The 24484-nt window shown below is 38.4% G+C and overlaps 3 protein-coding genes across 3 annotated transcripts; 2 read left to right on the forward strand and 1 right to left on the reverse strand.

Moving 5' to 3' along the window:
- The first annotated feature begins 412 nt into the window (after positions 1 to 412).
- On the forward strand, positions 413 to 1357 carry LOC105883494 (olfactory receptor 51I1). The gene has a single exon (XM_012786618.2). The coding sequence runs from the start codon at positions 413 to 415 to the stop codon at positions 1355 to 1357; it is 945 nt and encodes a 314-aa protein (XP_012642072.1).
- Positions 1358 to 6455: 5098 nt separating this feature from the next.
- Positions 6456 to 7406, forward strand: LOC105883342 (olfactory receptor 51I2-like). Its single transcript, XM_012786405.2, has one exon. The coding sequence runs from the start codon at positions 6456 to 6458 to the stop codon at positions 7404 to 7406; it is 951 nt and encodes a 316-aa protein (XP_012641859.2).
- A 7076-nt stretch (positions 7407 to 14482) lies between these two features.
- On the reverse strand, positions 14483 to 15436 carry LOC105883343 (olfactory receptor 51J1-like). Its single transcript, XM_012786406.2, has one exon. The coding sequence runs from the start codon at positions 15434 to 15436 to the stop codon at positions 14483 to 14485; it is 954 nt and encodes a 317-aa protein (XP_012641860.2).
- Positions 15437 to 24484: the final 9048 nt, after the last annotated feature.

Raw genomic sequence — 24484 nt, forward strand, 5'->3', positions numbered from 1 at the left:
TAATAGCAGGAGATGTTCTATCTATGCTATCTACTATAAAGTCCCCAAAGGACTGAGCACGGTTTCCTGTGCCCAGTCTATCCTAATTTCTATTTTTTAAAAAAAATTCCTAGAACATGGCATCCGGGGTAAGATAAGGAAGTGGAAAGATACTGCAGTCTCAGGTGAGGACTAAAGGACTTCGTTCATGTTTTCTTGCCATGCTATGAGTGTGACACAAAAATGAGTAGAACCCAGTGGCTTCCTCAAAGAGCTTAGAGTCTAACCTGTGAGTCAGAAACACAGATAGGCAAACATTTTCAATCTCTGAACTTTTGTTGGAGACAGGATATCTGAAAGAAAGAAAGTGAAGAACTCCCTAAACACATCCTCCTGGGCCCATTCCCCATCTGTATTCTCCCACCTGCCTGACATGCAGGGCCTCAATGGCACCCCATTCCAGCCAGCCACACTCCAGCTTGCAGGCATTCCTGGGATACAGACAGATGTAGCCTGGGTTGCCCTGATTTTCTGCATCCTCTACCTGATCTCCATCGTAGGCAACCTCAGCATCCTCGCTCTGGTGTTTCGGGAGCCTGCTCTGCACCAGCCCATGTACTACTTCCTCTCTATGCTCTCTCTCAATGACCTGGGAGTGTCCCTTTCTACACTTCCCACAGTGCTTGCCACCTTCTGCTTCAACTACCGCCATGTTGGCTTCGATGCCTGCCTGGTCCAGATGTTCTTCATTCACACTTTCTCTTTCATGGAATCAGGCATACTTCTGGCCATGAGCTTTGATCGTTTTGTGGCTATTTGTAACCCTCTACGCTATGCCACAGTGCTCACCAACAGCCGCATCTTGGCTATGGGCTTGGGCATCCTTACCAAGAGTTTCACCACTCTCTTTCCTTTCCCCTTTCTGGTGAAACGACTGCCCTTCTGCAAAGGCAATGTTTTGCATCACTCCTACTGCCTCCACCCAGATCTCATGAAAGTGGCATGTGGAGACATCCATGTCAACAATATCTATGGGCTCTTTGTGGTCATTTTCACCTATGGTGTGGACTCAACTTTCATCCTGCTTTCCTATGCTTTGATCCTGAGAGCTGTGCTGGCCATTGCATCCCAGGAGCAGCGGCTCAAAGCACTCAACACCTGCATGTCACACATCTGTGCAGTGCTGGCCTTTTATGTGCCCATAATTGCTGTCTCCATGATCCACCGCTTCTGGAAAAGTGCCCCACCTGTTGTTCATGTCATGATGTCCAATGTCTACCTATTTGTACCCCCTCTGCTCAACCCCATCATCTACAGTGTGAAGACCAAGGAAATCCGCAAAGGAATCTTCAAGATCTTCCATAAATCCCAGGCCTGATGAAGGCTGCAAACCCTGAGAGAACTCTTTTGGAGGAAGGACCAGGACTTGTTCGCTAACTTTAGGAATGCTAGAACATGGAGGAAGTGAATAAAGAATCTTGATAGGTGTGGTTGTGGCACTAATAAAAGAATATCTGACTCAATAAAATGTCATACATTTTTATTGAACATTTACCATGTGAAAATCCTTGCACTAGTCGCTGAGAATACCATAACCTAAGACATATCTTAATTCATAAGATAGACCTGTCAAGGGAAATGTAAAAAAAGAGCAACAGATGCCCTGAAAATTTTTGTTTGGCATATATGGGTATAACTAAAGTTCTGCAGGGCAAATAAGCTTGAACACAAATAATTCTGCTACCACCCAGAGTGAGGGAGTGATAAACATTAAAATAGGAAAAATACTATTGAGGCTTGGTGTTTCATGCAAGAGAGAAAATCTATTTGCTTTGCAGAAATAAAGGCAGGCTATTTGAGTGGTTGTGAAGTAGCTTGTAAAGGATAAGAGAGATTGGAGCACTTGACACAGGATGGCAGGTGAAGGGAGGGTACTGATTTGGGCAGATATAGTCTCTGAGAAGAAACATTTAGGCAGAAAAGTTTAGAAACTTACTATTCCAAGTATGGTTCAATGAACAATACCATTGGCATATCTGTTAGTTGATAGCTTGTTAAAGAAACAGAATCTTTGGTCCCACACCAGACCTATGAAATAACAACAGCACTTAATAAGAACCTCAGATGATTAAAGCTTGAAAAGCATGATGTTTATAATCCCTCTTAGGTATTAGGTTGCTGCCCATCTGCTGTGTAACAAGAGTAACAAGACTCAAAGTAACAAGAGTTTGGAAAAGTGCTTCTCAATATGATTCCCAGACAAGCAGCATCACAATTGCTTGGGAACTTGTTGGCAATGCAAATTCTGAGAACTTTACTCAGACATCCTGACCCAGAAACTCTGGGAGATAGGACCCAGAAGTTTGTGCTTTAATAACTTATCCAAGTTATTCTGATACATGTGTAAGATTGAGAATCTTTAAACTAGGATATTTGTCTAGAATATTTGGAAATATTTCAATTATCTTTGTTTAGAGAAAGAGCAAGTTTCCCACTGAAACATTTGGTCTTTAAACAAGATCTTGAGAGATTGCCTAAGACAATTTGGGAATAACTTTTAAAGTTGGGGGAAACTGAGTGCATCATCACTCAGCACATGATATTTTTGGTGAGGGGAGATGCAGACTTGTAGCCTTATTATCTTCACAAGGTGCTGCAGGGGGAACACAGAAATAGCTTCAGAGAATTCAGCCACTCCACAGTCATTGCTCCTTGATACAATTTTATTCCTTTCCCCTAATTCCTGCACCCTGCCATCCCAACCTACTTGACATCCAAAATTCAGGCAAACTCCATTTTTACAGCTTCTCTTTGGGCAAATAGGAGAGAGAGAGAGAGAGAGAGAGAGAGAGAGAGAGAGAGAGAGAGAGAGAGAGAGAGAGAGAGAGAGAGAGAGAGAGAGAGAGAGAGAGATCAGTTGGTTGTCACAGTGAGGTGGGGGAGGGTTAGGCAAGATTATTTTGTCAATGGTACTTCAATGTATACAAGTCCCCTGATTAGGAGCTCTTCTAAGACTTCTTTGTCTTTTCTGAAAATATATTAATTCTTCTTCCTTTTTTAAATGAGATATGTTTAATCTTTTTGTATTCTTGTCCGTCAAACATTTAGCTGCAGATTGTGCCTGTCCTTGCTTTGCTCCATAGTGGAAAGTTCTTACATTCTATGGGGCATATTTACTATTTAAATATTTAAACTTTGAGTAAGGAAGAGGTTTATAATTTCCCCATAGACAACACAATAAACCATTTGGGTTAAGATTTGCACAGATGTTGTTTAGCATTATCACTATCAGAGTGAATGAAGGAGTATTTTGGATTTCTCTTATCTCCCCATTTAATGGAGGCAGAAACTGAGTCCTGGAAAAAAAATTTTCGAAAGTCAAAAAAGGAGAAATAATGACAGTCAAAGCTAAAACCTTGCACCCAGCACAGAGTTTGGCACACCAGTGCATGTGATTTAAATGAACAACCAAATGACTAATTGTATGAATGAAGAAATTGGCCCCAGACTGGTGCATGTTCCCTTCATTTCTCCTGTAATAGCATAGCTAGAGTCTCTTCACTCCATTTCTCAAAGCCTGACCTCTTCTTTCCAGACACTTGTGCTCAATCTGAGGCATTATTTCAGTCTCCTTCTTTTTCTGTGACTCTGTGTCCTTACCCATAAGGCTGCTGTCTGCGTTCTCCTGAATTACATCTCCTGGTTCCCAACTCATTATGTCTGAGCCCACTGATCCTATCATAATAACGAAAAGCAGAAAGTGTTCTTTTCAAACTGCCCCTCTGATACTTTAGAGTTTCGCATGGAGAAGGGAACATTTCCCCCATTCCCATCTTCTGTTTGCCTAGTTGAATTTAGCTCATCACTTGATTGACAAGAAAGGAAGAAAGCCCTCTTGCCATTTTTTTCCCTCAATACATCCTCACTTTATTTGAAACTGAAACAAGGAAAAGGTAAAATGAAATATTTAATGGGAAGCCTAAGTACTGGGTAAAAGAACTTGTTTGGGAGATCTAAAATTGGGACCTGTAACAGAACTTATGATAAGGACAATTATCATGGGTGGCACATTTAACTAAAAACAAACAAGCGTGGGACTGGCTTATTCCCAGAAATGGGAGACTGGTTTAATGGAATCCTTTGCCACTGCACTATTGACTTGACTTTTTCCTCCACAGCTACCAATTCACTTTTAGTGTATGAAAATTCTAGGGAAGTTTTACACAAGGGAATGTTGGAGCTCGGAAACCAATACCTCAAAATATGGCATTTTGACATGCTGAATTGAAGAAGCAGCCTCAAGCTCTCTCCCAAAGCACAGGCCTCTCTCTGCCTAGATTCACCAGATTCACCAACAGAACAGTTGTTTTTTGTTTCCTTCCCTGTAAGACAAAATATGTAACTACACTAGAACAGACCCTTTCATTGTCAAAGAGAACTATTTACAAGTTAATCTCTGTTCCTGGATCCATTTATTCTCCTTAACCATCCTTTATTGCCCCTCCAGAGAATTACTCTTCTCTCCCATTCCATAACCTGTTTTCCAGGATGGTACATAAGCTTCTGAACTCCATTGGGGGGAGGGCAATTACTTTGATTCTCCTTATATATGCTCATTAAATAAATATTTATGCCCTGTCTCCCAAAATTAAAACAAACAAACCAATTATTTTCTTCTTTTCATTTGAAACCCTATCCCCCATAGATAGGTGCTAACCTTTGTATAGATCAGGTTCCAAGATGAAGGAATGTTAATCCCCTAAAATCATGAAGCTGGTAGGTGGCAAAGCCAGGAATTCACTCTTGAGTTTGTGCGATTTTGAACCCCATGGAACTTCAGTATCCTGGAAGAGACCTCAAACTTGTGGAAGTTGGTGGAGGGTTGAGGGAAAAATTATGGGAGTGGAAATTGAATAGAGGACAGTAGAGATAAGTGGACTAAGAAAGCCAAGGTCATATCCTTTACTGTTTAAATCCTGGGGTTGTCTCTGGGTTCAAAGCTTTGGTTTCTGAGATCCGAGGTCTGGAATTTGCCCACTGACATCCAAGCTGTAGGTACTGCCTGGGATTTGGGTTTGAAGTTTGGAATTCAGGGACCTAGGCTCTAGGTTCTGGGCATGCAGTTCCGGTTTTGAGACTGGAACATTGTGGGAGAGTGTTGCTATGGAGCTTGGAGAAATTTGTCTTTATCTTCTTCATCACAAGATAGGAGTTGAAAGTTCATTTTCTCTGTGGGGAGAGGACAGTATCTCCAGGGGAAGTGATTTTTTTTTTCTTTTTATCTTTCTATTCTCAAGGTGATATCTAACTCCTCTCCTTTCCCCATCACTAGCAAAACATCACACTCAGGCAAAGCAGGACCCCAGAGGGCCTGGCCTCTGGGAACCCCACTCTGACATATAAAGTCTGCCTCCTCTCTTGGCTACTGCCTGCCTGAGGCCCATTCTGAAGCCATTGTGTGGTCTGGCCCTCTGCTTATTGATCCAACTGTCACTTCACAAAACTCTTTCAGGTGAGTTTGAATTTGTCCATGTCCAGGTGTATACATGAGAAATATGTCTCTAGGTGTGTACGTAAGAAGTATGTCTCTATCTATAGTGCTGTTTGTGCTTCTGTATGGTACTCTCAGACTCTCTCATCATGCCTCTGTATCTTCGAGTGATCTCTGTCAATGTCTGTGTGTGTTTGCATAATTGGCCACAATTTAAAAATCTCCACATGTCATTTTTATGTAGGTTTTCTACAGTAAAAGCAATATCCAAAGTTCCTGCTCTTAATGTTTAAGCTATGCTGTGTCTTACAAGATTGAGCAGTCTGAAATATCACATGTTCTCACTAATACATGGAAGCTGAAAAGGCTGATCTCATGGAGACAGAGCATAGAGTGATAATTACCAGAGGCTGAGAAGGGACTATTAGGAGGGTGAATAAAGGTTGGTCAAGGGGTACAAATATACACTTATATAGAAGGAATAAGTTTTGATGTTTGATAGCAGAGTAGGGTGACTATAGTTAATAACAATGTATTGTATATTTCAAAGTGGCTAAAGAGAGGATTTTAAGTGTTCCCAACACATAGAAGTGATAAATGCTCAAAATAATATTTTCAGTACCCTGACTTGATCATTACATGTACTATACCTATAATAAAATGCCAAATTTACCTCATAAATATGTACAAATATTATGTATCAATAAAAAGCATTAAAATGTTTTTTAAAAGATGAGCAGGCTCACATATCTCCCTTCCATGTAACATTTTAGGATTCTAGAACTCAGAGGAACAGGAGGAAAGAAGGGGATGTCCATCACATTTTATTCAGAATCATGTGGATGAATTCAACTTCTTCCACTTCCCTCTATCTCCATTCTTCAGTTTTTCAGGTGGGCTTACCAGACAGAAGACCCAACATGTGGGAGCTAACTTCACTTTTTGTTCAAATGGCAGGTGGAGTCTGATATCTGCTGTTGGTGTCATGGGAGCTGAGAGTAATGAAAGTCTTGACCTTCTATCTGTCTTCCTGACTGGCATCCCAGGACTGGAGGTTCAACATGGCTGGCTCTCCATTCCTTTCTTCTTCTTATACATTGTGGCCATTGTGGGAAACAGCCTAATCATGGCAGCAGTGAAGGTGGACCCTGTCCTACATGAGCCTATGTACCTGTTCCTCTCCATGTTGGCTGTCACTGAGGTGGGCGTCTCTGTCTCTACACTGCCTACTGTTATGGGCATCCTTTGGTTTGATGCCCGCAGGGTTGACTTTGATGGCTGCCTGGCCCAGATGTTTTTCATTCACACCTTTTCCTGCATGGAGTCAGGGGTCCTATTGGCCATGAGTTATGACCGCTTTGTAGCCATCTACAACCCACTGCGCTATACAGCCATCCTGACCCTTCCCCGAATTATCTGCATGGGTCTAAGCATTACACTGAAGAGTGTGGCACTCATGGCCCCACTTCCAGTCCTTCTGAAGCAATTGCCCTATTGTCACACTAACATCCTCTCTCATTCCTACTGTCTCCACTCAGACCTGATCCAGCTGCCTTGTGCTGATACTAAGCTCAATAGCATCCTGGGCTTGGCCATTGTTCTGTCCACTTTTGGGCTGGACTCACTGCTCATTGTGGTCTCCTATGTGTTGATTCTTTACACAGTGCTGGGCATTGCTTCTGGGGAGGGACGGTGGAAAGCCCTCAACACATGTGTGTCACATATTAGTGCTGTGCTTGTGTATTATGTGCCTATGATTGGTGTGTCTGTGATGCATCGTGTTGCCAAGCATGCTTCACCTGTGGTCCACACGCTCATGTCTAGCATCTACCTCTTTGTGCCACCTGTGCTTAACCCCATCATATACAGCGTTAAGACCCAGCCAATCAGGCAGGGAATTGCCACCATGTTTTCCTGCAAGAGGGGATTCCTCTGAATCATTCCAAGGGGTCTGGACTGTTATTAAGTCCATAAATGCAGATTGTGTTTCTGCTATGGGCAAAGCTCCACACTAGGCATTTTGAGCAGGCATAGGAACGAGGAATTCAAAGTGTTGCCACGGGCTTAAATATGAATTTCAAGAGTTATTCCTAAGCCCTTTTCATCTCATATTTTATTGATAACGTGTTTCTCTCTGTGTATACGTGTATGTCTTCCTTCTTTATCCAGATACGATATCTTTGGAGCAGAAATGATAAATTTCCCTTTTCCTTATTCCCTCAAAGCTCCTAGGAAAAGGCTCAACAAATAGTAAATTAACAGTAAAGGCTTGGGACTTGATATTTGAATTGAAATAAAGCAAATTTCCACTTTTATTGGTTGGGCAAGGATTAAGAGTATTCCCCCAATAAGGAAACATTACCCTAGGAACACGTCTTTGAGTAAAACGGGCATACTTCCTGATTTGCCCCAGATATTCATGGTTTACACCTGTTTTCCTCAGCATCATTATTAATAACACCCTCTTTTGATCTCAAAAATGTCCGTGTTTAAGCAACACATTATGTGATAAACCTACCTATGAAGTGACCTTCTGTTATGTAAGAAACCAGACTCTTCCCACAACCCACCATCCAGTGGTCTTCATACCCAGAACTTATGTGCCATGGGACTGTGAGGATGAACCGCTGACAAAATGACCTCACCTGAGGCACAAAGTAAAATATTGACAAGACAACCTTGCAATGCCCAGACTACAGATTCTAAGAATCCCAGCATAAGCAGCAAAATCTGCTTTAGCAGAACCTAGGCTCTATTTTTAGATAAGCATCTACTGAAAAATAGATCTGATATCATTGTGCCTAGATATACCTATTTCACATTTCCCTCCTTCCCTTCAGCCTTCAGTAGCTTCTCTATGCATATCTTCACCTCATTCCTCCCTCAGCCCCATGAGCATGGGTCTAGTTGGTCCTGTCTGCTTCTGCCTATGGTTAATCAGGCTTCCTGGAAACTTTGGTGAAATGGAAATGGCCATCCTCTCATCTCCTAAACAACACAGGTCTTTGCATAGAGTGGATTGATAGGACTGTGTTGGTTGATCAGTAACTAGTGTCTGGTTCTCAGCTTCATACACTCAGGGTCTCCAATAATGACAAAAATGTTTCCTATCACATGCTCTTCACCCCAACTCATCCAGCTCACCAAGGTTCCCTTTGCTTCATCTATTTAGAATAGTGGTCATCAAAACTTTATTATTCTTTAAACTAAATTGCAACAAAAGTCTCTATATAAGCATATCTCATTTTATTGTGCCTCACTTTATTGAATTTTGCAGATACTGCATTTTTCACAAAATGAAGGTTTGTGACAACCCTGAGTCGGTGCCTATTGGCACCACTTTTCCAACCACATGTTCACTTTGTTAGTACTTTTTAGCAATAAACTCTTTTAAATTAAGGTATGTACCGTTTTTAGATATTATGCTATTGAACACATAATAGACTACAGTGTACTAAAAACATAACTTTTATATGCACTGAAAAATAAAAAGAAATGGTATGACTTGCTCAGTTGCGTTATTTACTTTATTGTGGTGGTCTGGAACTGTGTGTACATTATTTCCAAGGTACACCTGTATCTTCTCAAGCATTTTCAGGTTGATATCAAAAATTTTATGATAAATTTACATAGTTGATTTGCATATATTTTGAGATATACAGTATTATAGTCAGTTTAAAACAAATTGTTATATCCCATCTTTAAATATCCAGTAGAATCTAACTGGTTAATGTTTCGATGCCTGACATCATGAATTTAAGAATACCTGAACATATTCTTTAACAGATATTTTACCTCAATGCCTTTTTCCTCTAACTGAAAGCTGTATTTTGCCTCCATTAAAAAGTTTTGAATAATAATGTATTTTTATGTTTTAAAGCATTTTAATGATCACCCTAACATAAATCTTTGCAACAAAAATATGTACATGCATTTAAATTTGATGTTTAAAAATGTTTAAAGTTGTTTTCTCCCTGTTGATATTATTACAGCATACAATATAATGCTAGAATCACTTTTTTAATTTATGGAAGCCTTAAGTTTATTTTCTCATTAAAAATCATTTTGAACTTCAATATTTCCTATACAGGTTTATTTGCCAGATAAGTTAAAATTATTTCCAAAAATATTTAGTTTTATGTGAATGCATGTGCTTATTGCTACTCAGTTGTCATTGCTTCTAGGAACTCTTAGCTTAGAGAGCAATGAAATAAATGTCTACATACTAACCTGAGAATATACAAATATCTGTAAATATTTCTGTGTTTAACTATCTGCATCTATATTAGGCTTAAATGACTTCTTACTGATGCCCCCAACTCTAATACATGGGTCACTTGAACTCTTTCCTTTTGTGTGTCTATACCTTTCCACTCTAACAGTGAGAAAGCTGGTTTCCACCATCTGCCAGTGGTATACTTAACTGTTCAATTCCAGCACACACGTGAAGGGGTAGAGGGAAAATTTCACTTTCATCCTCTCCGAAGCTTTGCTGGAATGACTGACAGTAGGTTAATAGGAGAAAAATCACACAAATTTGTTAACGTTCATAAGCAGAAAAGCTATTTAAAATATGAGACTCAAAGGAAAGCTGGATGGTTGAAGCTTATATATTCTCTTCATAGGGGAGAGGGAGAAAGGGGAAATGTAGGCAATTGTCATGGGTAGTAAATGGTTTTCAGGAGAAATGAATGAGTCCAAAGGACAATGGCCTGGGACAAATTTCCTCTGACTTCTGGGGGAGGTGTTGGGAAGGCGAGCCAGTGGAACTTCACTATGAGCAAAGGTTGTCTTACTATGCAGATAGAGTATCTCAGGTAATCTCTCAAAGCTGCAAAAGAATAGATGAATAGTCTTTCTGGGTGTGGTTATGACTGACTTTTGATTTCTTCTTTTCTGGTTATTTCATGAGATTCCTAGAAAGGGAGTCCAAGACAATTGCTTTTCTTCTGGTGGTACCTTCCTTAATCGGATAAGAGAACTTTAGAGAAAATTCCTCTGGGTGCTTCAGAAAAGAAAGTGACCAGAGAGACAGGAGGACAGAGGAAGGTCCAAGAGAGACCTTGGTTCTGAGGCTTTTTAAAAATTTTTTTATTTTATCATATTATGGGGGTACAAATATTATTAGGGTTACATATATTGCCCCTGCCATTTATTTAAATTCTTATAGTGTTTCTGCTAATTATTCCATGCTTACCTATCCCCCAAATTATAGTATTTCTTAAAAACACAAAAATATTTTAAATCCTCCCAATTTACTTTTTTTTTACTCTAAAATTCTATGACTAATTTTATTTCATGAATTAGAAATTGTATTCTTGAGAAGGTATGTGATAGTTTATCATTTATTTTTATTTATTTATTTCTATTTATTTATTTTTTATTTTAGCATATTGTGGGGGTACAAGTGTTAAGGTTACATATATCGTCCATGCCCCCCTCCCCCCTCGAGTAAGAGCTTCAAGCCTGTCCATCCCCCAAATGTTGCACATCTTACTCATTGTGGTTGTATACACCCATCCCTTCCTCCCCCCTCCCACCCTCCCAACACCCAATAAATGTTACTCCTAAATGTCCACTTATGTGTTGATCCGTTAGGACTTTCAATTTTCTTTAATTTAAAGTATTCAACATGCCAAAACACCATACTTTGTGGTATTGTTCTTTATGTCCCAACACATGTATAGTAGCTGCAGAATTGTTAATCCACACCCCCAAAAGAAACTACTTCATCGGCTAGAGTACCCTACATATTACCTTCCTTTTGCTTTCTACCCATTTCCAAAATTACCTAAGTCAGCAACTGTTTCCCCCACTTCTTGTACTGCAGTTGCTTCATATAATTGTCAACATGAAAAAATTTTCAACATCTCTAATCATCAGGGAAATGCAAATCAAAATCACAATGAGGTATCACTTAATTCCAGTGAGAATGGCTTTTATCAAAAAGTCCCAAAACAACAAATGTTGGTGTGGATACCGAGAGATAGGAACACTCATACACTGCTGGTGGGCCTGGAAATTAGTACAACCTCTGTGGGTAGTAATACGGAGATACCTCAAAGAGCTAAAAATATCAATTTTGCTTTTAGTAAGATCTTGTCATTTTGGTAAATGTTTTTTGCTTCTAGGGCCTAATATTTGTATATATATAGGTAGTCATTGCCAGAAAGTAGAGTACTCAGTTTTTCCAGAAATTAAGGACCCTATTTTCACCTTCAGTCTTGGCTTTGGTTCTCAGATCTCCAATGATTTTTCTGAGGTACACAAGAAAAAGGAACAAAGGGATAGAACAGAGACATCTCTGTGAACCCCTGAAAGTTGGGATTCATACCCCCTGTAGAATTGCCATTTACTGTTCCATTCTGCCTAACTCAGTTAGACATTTGAGGTCTCTAAATGGATCTAAGCTAATTAATTATCACATTCAATCTGATCCCAGACCTAGTTTAGTTTCTGATGTAACTTCTGAATCCATTTAGGATAAAAAATTTGCTTAAACTCAGAGAGTTCAAAACACAAATCTGTGGCATTTGGGAATCTGCAAGAGAACTTACCCACGAGCCTCAGTGACAGTGAGAGAGCAATGGACAAAATGGGTCCCACGGGTGCCTGGCCTGGACTCGACTCTTAGTGCTCCTGGGAGTCTCAGGGAGCTCTATTTCAGAACCTACTCTTGACAAAAATGTAATAGAGTTTAATTGAGCAAAGAGCGATTCACAAATTAGGCAGCTGAACTGGAACAGGTTCAGAGAGACTCAAATGCTGGAGATGATTTATGGACAGAAAAGAAAAAGTGACATACAGAAAAGGGGCGTGAAGTACAGAAGCAGCTGGACTGGTTACAGCTCAGCATTGGCCTTACTTAAATATAGTTGGAACTGTTAGCCGCTTTTGATTGGCCAAAACTCTATGATTGGTGAAGAAGAAGGAGTAGAAAGAAGTGAAGATGAATGAAGCAAACCATAGCTGGGAAAAACAGCTGGTGTTTTTATCTTGTTACCTTTTGAGCTAAAGTATCCTTTTAGGTGAAATCAATAAGCCTTAACCAAGGTTGTAACTTAATCAAGGAAGCAAGAGGTGTCTTTACGAGGTGGAGAACTGTTTTTATGAGATCTAGAAAAGCCACAACAACAATTCAAAGAAAGAAAAAAGCCTTGCTGGTCATAAACAAGGTGTAACCTGCAATTTTTGTCCAGCCGTATTTTCTAGGGTCCCAGCTTTTCAGGTGACCATTTGTACACAAATATCTAAAAGCCTTATATGCCTCCACGGAATACAGGGGAGCAAAAGCTATGTGCGGAAGGGAAAAGAACTGTGAAAGCAAACACCACACCAGAATAGGTTCATCCCATGCCCAGGAATCAAACCTACACAGCTAAGGTGAAAGCACAGATCTTAGACCATTAGGCTGCAGGAAACTGGCCTCTGCCATTATTGTCACAGGGATAGTATTCAAAGAATTTTTATCTTTCTTTTAGATCTGATATTTGCTTTTCAATTTTGTCAAGAAAATTTTTAATGCTAGCCAGGACACTGCATATCTTTCTTTTAATCCAGTTTCTCTATTAATACAAATAAAGCAACTGTTTCAATAAGAGATGTTTTAAATTTATTTAAAAAATTTTAGATCCCTCCCATCATCTCTTCCTATACCTTTCTAGCTGTGGGATATCTTTCTCCAAAGAGTCTAAAGATACCCCGTCTTTTCTTCTTATCCTGGGGAATAACCATTCTAATTTCTATGACCACCTTTGGAATAGTCCTTCCTGTGTGTTTACCGGCTTGGTTTCCCTTGATAATTCTAAGTTATTGTCCTTTGCAGAGTTGTGTCATCCATCAGTAGGCTATGAATCTAGGGTGCGGTTCTAGGCAACTGCAGATCCCCAGGTCAGAGTCCATGGAAACAAAGCATATGGAAACCTGGAGGTAGAGCCACAGAATTAACTTATACAAGAAGTTTTTTATCAGCTATCGACATCTTTACAATGCAAGATGTAAGCAAACCATTTAAAATTTGCATTCAAAAGCTTTATTTATGTGTGGTTATTTGTATGTGAGGTGTTATAAAGTATATTTAAAATTACTTCTAAACATCATTCCAGGAAGTACAAAGTACAGCAGAGATGGAGAATATGGGGGCTGGGCAGTCCTTTCTAAGCTCCAAAAGTAGATGGGGCCTTTTCTCTTTTGTCACTGCTTTATCTCTAAGGTCTAGAATTATGCCTGACCCATTGAGTGTGCTCAGTAAATTCTACTTGACTTGCTACTAACAAGATCAAAGAGCTTCAGTTTTTGCTCAGCTGCACATTTTTTCAGGGGTTAAGAGTTCAGGCTCTGGAGTCTGACCCAATTTGGTTCCAATGCTAGCTCTTGTAGGCTTGAGCAAGATGGTTACTATATGTAAACATCAGTTTTTCATCTGAAAAATCATAATTACATTAATCCTACCTCACATGATTGTTGTGAGCAGTGAGTGAAATAATAAATATAAAGTGCTAGTATATATATTCTAATCTTAATTTTTTTCCCTGGATAATACAAGTATAAACTCTTTACATTATTTCAAATGCCTGCAAAGGAATATCTGATCAGTTAGTAAATATCATTATCTACAAAAAAGATGCTTGCCTCTTTAAAACTTTCTGCATCCTAGCTGGGAGAACTTCAGAATAATGTGTAATGAACAAGATTTGTAATCTTTGAGATTTCCAACTTGGAGCATTGGGGAAGCGGGTGCATGCCATGCCAGAGCCTGTACTGGTGTGCAGGTATTAGAAAAAACCTCAGATTACGCAACAAGTTTTAAAATAATATCATTTCTGTGTACTGTTCTGTCAAACGTAATCCACTCCTACTTGTACACCACTTCAGTTCACAGCCAGACTATGTAGAACCTCACCTTAGATACCATGCTTTATGGTAACATTAACTGCATTAACTGCAAAGCTAGGGCCACCGGTGATTATAGAAAACAAACAAACAAATCTCCCTTCCTACTTTGGCCTTCTGCTAAGCTCTGGGTCTTTTCTCTGATAGCATTCGGACAATGCCACGGCGGATCTCCTTGGTCTTAATGCTATACACAATAGGGTTGACAACAGGTGGGAAGAAGAGGTAAGCATTGGCCATCATGACTTGCAGCAGAGGGGACACGTGGTGTCCGAAGCGGTGTACCATAGACAAACCAATCATAGGTACGTAATAAGCGAGCACAGCGCAGACATGTGAGCCACATGTGTTGAGTGCCTTCTTCCGCCCTTCTCCAGTGGCGATACCTAGTACAGTATGGAGTATGAGCCCGTAGGAGACCACAATCAGGAAGGAGTCCAGCCCAAAAGTGGAGATAACAATGAATAGCCCATAGATATTGTTAATAGAAATATCCCCACAAGGTAGATGGATAAGGTTGGGGTGGAGGCAATAGGAATGGGAGAGGACATTATGGCCACAGAAGGGCAGGCGCCGTAAGAGAATGGGCAATGGGGCCATGAGTATAATGCTCTTCAACCCAATGATAGCTCCTGCACTGAAGATGCGAGGCAGTGTCAGGATGGCTGTATAGCGCAGCGGACTGTAGATGGCCACAAAACGGTCCACAGACATGGCCAGCAGGACAGCTGACTCCATAATGGAGAAAGAATGGATAGAAAACATTTGGAGAAGACATGCTCCAAAACTAATCTCAGTGGTGTCAAAAAGGAATATGCCTAACACTGTAGGCAGGGTGGATGCAGAAACACCAACCTCAGCCAGTGCCAACATGGCAAGGAAGAGATACATGGGCTGATGTAGGGCAGCCTCTGTTCTGATGACATGAAGAATGGTGCCATTGCCAAGGAAGATGATCATGTACATCAGGCAAAAGGGGACCGATATCCAGAGGTGCTCTGCTTCGAGGCCTGGGATGCCAACCAAAATGAATGTCGTAGGTAGGAACCCCAAAGAGCTATTGGAATTCTTCATGTTGAAATGTCATCCCATGGGATCAGCACCGCCTCAAAAATCAGAAACAAAGTAGTGAGATGACATCATTATGGAGAAGGATCACTGGGCACTGAGGAAAAAGAAGAACAAAACAAACTATACAGACTTATGTGGACGAAGGTCTTATTTCTGAAAACTGACATATGACCACGATCAGGAAATTTCCACTATGAAGGATGTTACCGTTGCTAACCTAGAGAAGTGCTAGGCAGATACAAAATTATGGCTGCAAGTTGTAGTGCACCTCGGATCAGCTAAGATCTTTGGATCCTAGGATCAGCTAAAATCCTGTTGTAGTGCACCTTGAATCAGCTAAGAAATTAGTGCCTTGTGTTGGTGTGGAGTTGCCTGGTCCTTAAAAGCTGCTGGGGAAACAGACATACACAGGCAATCCTAGCACAAAATATAGACTAATGTTGAGATTATGTGAACAGATATTTTTGGTAAATATATCAATATGAGGCACAGAACATGGTATATAAAACAGCTAAAAAAATACCTGATGAATGAGTATAGTTGTATAAATCACTGAAGTCCAAAACAAGGCAGAAATAATGGTAGTAACCAGAGCCTAGAGCAAATAGCAGGAGAATTAAACTTGAAAAGCCTGGATTTTGGACCCATACTAGATTTAGCTATTCTATACTTTGAAAAGATTAGGAAGCAACTTGAAAAATTATGTGCAAAGACCTGGATGATTCAGGAGGAGGTAGGAACTTAGGTTGGTGGATTTGCGTTGAGACTTAAAGGTTCATGAAAATATTTTGTCAGTGACTGTAACCACAATCTGTCAACTCAACAGTTTTCAAAAACAACTTACCTTATCCATTGGGGATTTTTCTTTCTGGCTCAGACACACAGCTGAATACACTGCAGCAACAACACTGGGAGCCTAAACAGATTTTCAAGGTATATTCTTTTAGAAAGGAGAGGAAGGGAGCAGAGGGGAGGAGAAAACCACCTGCCTACATTGTGTGTGTTTTGAGCTGAGCATTGTCTGGGCCACTGCAGTTATACCAATAGAAGACTGGACTAGCAGGGTAGGAAGAACTACTGAATGTAGTTTTCAACTCATTCACCCAAACACACACACACACACACACACACCCCTACTTACCTAATTCTACATGTACAAACATACTTCCCATGTGTGCTGAAAAATCTGTCTGCATTTTCTCTGATATGAACTCTCTGTTCAGCCACTGCTAAACTTATCCAGAAACAGGACTTCACTGTTCCATGCTGGTTATTATTAAGTTCTTTGTTGCTCTGTAGATCTATAATCAATTAGCACTCCTCTGCGGCAAGCACCGTGCAGGACCCACGCAATAAAGTCCTGGATCTGGTCAGAAAATCTTCACAGCAACTTTGAACCACAGGTCACAAAAAAACACATCTTCTGCCACAGATATTCAAATGCAATCATCACATACCCTTAAGTCTTCTCTCCAAGCTAGTAACAATTATATTAAGTGCCATAAAGAAAAAGTTCAGGATACCATGAGAACGACCTAGAGGTCAAAAACTAATTTCTTCTTAAAATTCAGGAAAACTTTTCTTAAGAAAGTAACATTTTGCCTGAGGCCTGAGGAATTGGCAGAAATTTTCCACACTAAATGGTGAAGATGGGTGTGGTGTGGTGCAGAAAAATAATTATCATGGCAGTGGGTATAAAATACAGCACTCTGACAAAAGACTGAAATAAAACATGGGGAAAATAAAAACTGTTGATGTATTGGGATATTAAAATTACTTAGGTTTTTCATAATTTTTCCTACTGGAGAAAATGAAAGCAGTTGATCTAACTAGGATTTTAAGATCATTGATTTTTTTTCATAATTTTTCTTGTCATGAAAATATGGGAATAAAAAAAATGAAAAAAAGTTTCATTGCCTAACTAAATACAGGATCCCTGAGCACTTACACTCTGATGCAGTTTAACTCAGTAGGTTTTAGCTTAGGAAAAGCTCTGTGCTACAGTCTGTGCCTGTGCTAGAACATAGGGTAGGGAAACTCAGGGACAGATCATTGACCTTGGCAAATGATCACACATGTCAGAATGTTCCGTGGCTATGTGCAGTGTAATCTTACCTGCTTTATCTTTGTGTTTCTTTCTTTTTTAAAGAAAATTTGTTTCTTTATTTTTAAAGATAAAAATGTTAATACCTACCTTGGAGAATGGCTCTGGGTATTTAATGTGAGCCCTTAGCAACCAGAGAACGTCAGTATTCCGCCCACTCTATCTCCTCGCAGGCATTCTCAGAAGGGGTCGGTCACCGCCAACTTATCTTCAACTTTCTATTAATAATGCTCTTCCCTTGTCTTTGCCTCACTGATTCTCAAACTACATCTGTGAGGGAAACAAGAAGACAAGGATTTCTCACCTAGCAGATGGGCACATAAACAAGACACATGCGTTGCGTGAGTAACCCAAGGTAATATGATAGCAGAACTATTTCTAGAATCTGTGGTGTTCTCTGATACTTTTGTTTTGTTCTTTAGCTGCCATCGAGTTTAGGAAATGTTTCCTCTCACTCTACCACACAGGTTCAGGAAGGTAATGGCTGACTAGAGAAACATTTAGAGGGCTTCAAATTGTGGGGTGGCGTTAGGACTCCTTCGGAAAGCTCTTGCAGGAGGCAGGGCTGGGAGATCTGGGCTTGAGCACTGGTCACAAGCAGAACTGACCTCTGAGCATCACATGGGCCCAGGAAGCTCACTTCAGCATGTCCCTGCCCACTCGGCATTAATACCTTCCTAGTCTGGGACTGCAATGCTGACTCCCTCTTTTTAAGCTGATGAGAGGTTTTGTGAGTGGAGTTAGGTTCCCTGAGGAGCAATTACCCAGGTAATTACATCACCCTTTCACGATATCCAGAGACCCTAATGGAAACAAGCAAAGAAATAGAGTTAGTGTCTCTGTGAAATGGATACAATAATAGTATTTATCTAGTATGATAATTAAATCATTAATATATGTAAATTGCTTAGAAAGCATCTTGCTTACAAAAAGTACACTATAAAGATCTGCTAATGTAACTATTACTGGATAATTATAGACTGAAGAAATAGTACATTAATCTTTTATGGTCATTGACTATCACTTTTATGGATTTATGAAGTAAGTAGCAGGGCACAGAATTGTTAGTATTCAGAGAACATCAAGGGTTAGCAGATAGCAGAGTCCAAGGGGTTAAACTAGTGTGAGAAAAAGTTCCAGATTGTGCTAGGGTGATGACGGATGAAAGATTATCAGAAAGCTACAATGAATAGGGCCTCCCAGCATGTGATGACTAGAGAAATCTAGCAGAAAGTGGGTATTCCACAACTCAATGTGTTAAGGAGGATTTAAAATACTGAACCAATGTGTTTTGATTGTTCGTTAAATGGCTGGTTTATTGGCTAATTGTCTGACTGACAAGAGAAAAAAAAATGAGATTTGTCTTGGCAATTTACCATGACCCATTTCCTAAAGATTTACTAAAACTGTTTTGAAAATATATACCCTTTTTTGTGCTGCTGATTTAATAAGAGAGAAGGGGGCTTTGTATACTTGGTGAGACGATATTTTAAATGACAATTTATGTGATTGAGATTAGATCCATATATGTAAAGTCAACAGTGGAATGAGAGACTGGGAGACTACACTGGAATTGAAAAAGATCTGAAGCTGTGATGAAAGACCATCAAATTGGTGGCACATATGGATATTGAGATGAATTTCAGATGTAGATTTTTCCCCAGATGTCAGTGCCTATTTCAAATATTTATCAGAAATGTACAGACAAAGGAGAATTTCGTTTTTCATTATAAATTGAAAATGTGTTCTGGGAGACTTTGGTCAAATTTTACTTTATCAACCTTCATCCCTGTTAATGCTTATTATACATTTAATGATCTCTTGATAACAATTTAATCATTTTTTGACATACATATGAAAATTAGAGTTTGTGTTTATTAATTATTGTTCTCAAGTAAACCACACTAAGGACACTGTACACTTTTTCAGAAAGACACATTCAATATCATTGCAACTAATGGAACAGAAAATGTTTGCCATATTTCCAGGAGAAATTTTTGCCTACAAATTTAAATTTGTTCTTGGAGGGCAGGGGAACTTAATCATTAGATAATACAGCTATCATATGATTCTCATCACTGACAATCATCCCTGCAGCAGGAAAATTATGAAAGGGTTTAAAGAAGCTCATGTTCCTCCCATTTAAAGTAGATGCTTAGATGTGGGCTGGACTCTATGTGTTTATTTAAGTGTGGGTATAGATCTACTTGAATACATTGGGGAGAAACAGAATTTTTATAGGCAGAGGGCTAGAAACAAAATATTTCATAATTTTGTTTAGTAGGACATTACATAGAGAATTAAGAGGAAAGACAAAACAAACAAAAATATTTTAAATGTTGCCTAGGACTCCCGGTGTACAAAATTTTCTACTATAAATTACAAACTAAGCATAGCCTAGAGAAAGAAGTCACACTTGACTCTTAGCAAATAAAATACTGTAATGCATCTCTCCTGATAATTACTTAGTAAATAGGTCTTTGTAATAGAAAAAAAATGCACCTGTTTCTCAAACTAACTGTTAAGGATATATCTCAGGGTAAGAAAAAAAGAGAAGATACGCATGCCCATTTAAACCTGTTGGCTTATTAGATGATGAATAAAAATGATCAATTTTATATTTTTGCCTAGGACCCCTTCTGACACCTGTCACAATTCAAAGACATAAACCAATCATAGATATTTTCTGATGACTGAATTAAAAGCAATTTTAATAATGAGATTGCTATGGTCTGAATGTTTATGCCCTAACTCCCAAATTTATGTACTGAAACTAAGTCACCAATGTGATAGTATTAGGAGTTGGGGCTTCTGGGAGGTATTCAGGTAGTGACGGCATAGCCCTCATGAATGGGATTAATGTTTTTGTGAGAGAAGCCCCAGAGAGCTGCCTTGTTCCTTCTGATATGTGAGGATACAGTGAGAAGACACCATTTATAAACCAGAAGATAGTCCTTCATCAGACACCAACTCTATCAGTGCCATAATCTTGGACTTCTCAGACTCCAGAACTATGAGAAATAAATGTCTGGTGTTTATGAGCTACCTACTTTATGGCATTTTTTCATAGCAGCCCCAAATAGACAGTTTGGTCAATCTTTCAAGATATTTCTCTTATTTTGCTACAATTACAAAGTTATTTGTCATTCAATACACATATTAAAACAAAAAGTATGTTATCTCTATCTAACTTAAATACACTTAGTATGGCAGTTGATGTATCTTTTTTTTCAAGAGGAGAAAATTTTAATATTATAGAGAAGCATTCTTTCATAGTTGAAAACTAATTTTCTCTAAATCTCAATCTCCAAAGTAAGTGATAAACATTTTAAGAACTGTTGAATATAGATAGTGCAATTAAATTAAGTAGTGAAATTTAAATTATATAGAAAGTTTAAAGTAAATTATATATCATAATTTATCAGATTCAAATTAGAGTCATGAAGTAACCTATTTACTTTGTATATGGTTTATATTAAAATCACTTTGATTAGAAACAGAACCCAGATACAGCTTGATGCAGCAAAAAGTAATCCATATCCTTTTTTGTTGACTGTTAATCTACATTAGCATTTTGGATTCACCTAATTTGTGGGATAGACTAGGATATTTAAAGAAAAAAGAAACTGCCAAACTATTTTCTGCAGTGGCTGCACCATTTTACATTCTCACCAGCAGTGTATGAATGTTCCAGTTTCTCCAAATTCTTTCTAACACTTGCTCTTTTCCTTTCTTTGTTGTTTGTCTATTCTATCCATCTTAGTGGAAATGAAGTGGTATTTCATTGTGGTCTTAATTTACATTTTTCTAATGACTAATAATGTTGAACACCTTTTCAAGTGCTGGTTGGCTATTTGTATTTTTTCTTTGGAGAAATATTTATTCAAGTTTTTTGATCGTTTTTAAGACAAATATTTATCTTTTCATTGTTGATTTATAGACATTCTTTAAATATTCCTGCTACTCTACCTTATCAGATATGTGATTTGCTAATATTGTATTCCCTTCTGTGGGTTGCCTTTTCAGTTTCTTAATAGTTTCCTTTAATGTAGAAAGTTTTAAATTTTGATGAAGTCCAACTGGCATGTTTTCTTTTTTTAATATTTTATTTATTTTTTTATTTCAAAATATTATGGGAGTACAAATGGTTTTGATTACATCACCTAGCAATTACACACATACATGTATATCCAAGATAATTGAAAACAAATGCTCAAGCAAAAGCTTGTACATAAATAATTATAGCAGCATTATTTATAATATCTGAAAGGTAAAAACAACCCAAATATCTATCAACTGATGAGTGGATGAAGAAAATACGTGTGTGTGTGTGTATAGACACACACACACACACACACATGATGGGATATTCTGAAGACATAAAAAGGAATGAAGTTCTGAAATCCAAGTTTCAACATGGATGAACCTCAAAAACCTTATGCTAAGTGAAGTAAGCTAGTCACAAGGAACCACATAAAGTATGCTTCCATTTATAAGAAATATCCAGAATAAGAAAATATATAAAGACAGAAAGTAGATTAGTGATTGCCTACAGTTGGAGATATGGGATGTGGAATAATGAAAATGTTTTAAATTAATTGTGATAATGACTGTACAACTCTGCCAATATATTAAAAATAATTGAATTGTACACTATAAATGAATTAGTGATACATGTAATTTATTGCATTGCATCTTTATTGAATTTTATCTCAATAAAGCTATTGAAAAGAAAAAAGGAATTAGCCTCAGGGTATTAGCTACACACATATGTTGACCCAAGAAATACCATCATATGTATTAATATGCATTATAAAGCCTCAGGGGACCATGCCACACAACTTCTCCAGAGATACTTGATTTGTTTCTGAGGGGTTTAATGTTAAAGATGCTGCTCTCTCTGTCTAGGAAAACTCAGCTCAGGTTTTATTCTATTCTGCATTCTCTTTTGCTTTCAGATGTTCATTTTTTTCTGTGAAAGAGGACCCTTTCTCTCACTCTTTCTCCATCCAATGTAGCAGATAGCTTAGCAATGGTGACACAAAACAATGCAACTGTTTGAATACCCCAAGCGGGCATCACTGTAATTCAGAATGATACAGGATTCCATAGCTCAGAGGTCTTCTCTACTCTGATATTTGCTAATCTGTTTTATTTTTTTGGGGGGGGGAGGGTTTAGGGTCAATGAAAAAAAAAGCAACAACAACACATTTCATCTATCTTGAGTTTTAATGCTTCCAGGTATTAGAGTTGATTGTAGATGGGAAAAGAGAAGAAGGCATTGACAATAGCAGTCTGCCTAAGTACAGGTACCCAAGGTAGTGCAATGATCATTGTAAGTACAAGAGCACAACAAATATGAGGAAAGCCGTCTATCATTTTACCACAGATACCATGTCTACCATCATGCAGAAAGTCAGTATGTAGGGACCACAATAAGCAAGGAGTCCAGCCTCTAGGAGGAGGTGATCACAAACAGTATATACCAGATGTTACCAGAAAAGTGGATACCTAGAGATCACCTAGAAAAAAAATGTATATAACTACTGATCTCAGTGTGCTAAACAGGAAGTTCTCTGGCACATTAAGTAGGTTGGGAAAAGACCCCCAATTTCAGTGAATGACAAAATATTCAGGAAGAGGTACAAGAATTTATATAGGACATAGTCACTCAGATGACATGAAAAAAAATATTGTACATCAGACAGTAAGTTCTGGGGATCCATAAGTGCTCTCTTCCAACTCTGGGAAAACTATATACATGAATGGCTCTAATAAGATTTCCACAAATTTATTGAGGTAAGACCATTTTGCAACACGGGTATATAAATGGATATTTGAGACAAATAAGAGGCATGCAGTTATCATTGAGTGATGAGCCAGTAATCAAAACTACACTTTTAGGGTAGAGGGTGGTACAAATAGTTTGTAGCTTATGAAAGAGAAGAAAAAAAGACAAAGTTTTATATCTATTCCTCTCAGAAGTTCCCTATTCTGTGCAGGGAAGGACATATATACTCTGTGAAATACTGATCTGAATGTCAATATGCCTGAGAAGGAGAGAAAAGAGTCACAGTGTTAGAAATCATCAGATTCCCTCCCCTGAAGGGAGAACTAGCAGGTGGGGCAGAGATGGAACAGAGAGAATGATGTCTAGGCAGAATGGATATGTTTATGGAGGAAAGAAGTAGAATTATGAGCAACATGGAGATATTATTATGGGAGAAAGAAAAAAAACTAAATATATGAAACTTTGTTAAAATGATAATTACAAAAATAAACTCTATGAGAAAAATGGAACCTATATTCAAATCTTCAGTCTGAATTAATTTCTACCACATTTGGAGGCAGATTATCAAGTCATTTAAGGCTGAAGAGTTTAAAATCATATATATATATATGCACACACACACACACACACACACACACACATATATATATATATATGAATTTGAATCTATTTTCATGACTTATTAGCCCATGTTTGATGGGAACAATATACCTCATAGAGTTATAAGATTGGGTAAGATATCATATTGAAACCATTATAGCTTTGGCAGCAGCCTCACTCATCCTATTCATATTTTCAAACTTCTTTCCAAACTTCTTTCAAACTACTCTTCTAATGCATATACCACACATAGAATATTAACAAAGACTGCTTTTGTATATGGTTAAGATTAAAATGTGCATGTGCTTCTCCAAAAATCTCCAAATGTCACTGTGATTGTTTAACCTAAGTACATGTTCTAACATAGAGTGTGAGGTCTGAATTAAGAACATTAGTGTTTTATCAAGAAGTTGAAGCTTTGGTATTTTCCAGGAGAATATCCGTAGGTTTTGAGACTATCCTTAGAATGCGAATAGGAAAAAGAGAGTGAAAAAAGGTAGCCAATACAGAAACAGAGGGGAGAGAAAGAGTAAGGAATGCATGCAGTATCGTCAGT

Source organism: Microcebus murinus, chromosome 4 (genome assembly GCF_040939455.1).
Source record: "Microcebus murinus isolate Inina chromosome 4, M.murinus_Inina_mat1.0, whole genome shotgun sequence".
NCBI lineage: Eukaryota > Metazoa > Chordata > Mammalia > Primates > Cheirogaleidae > Microcebus > Microcebus murinus.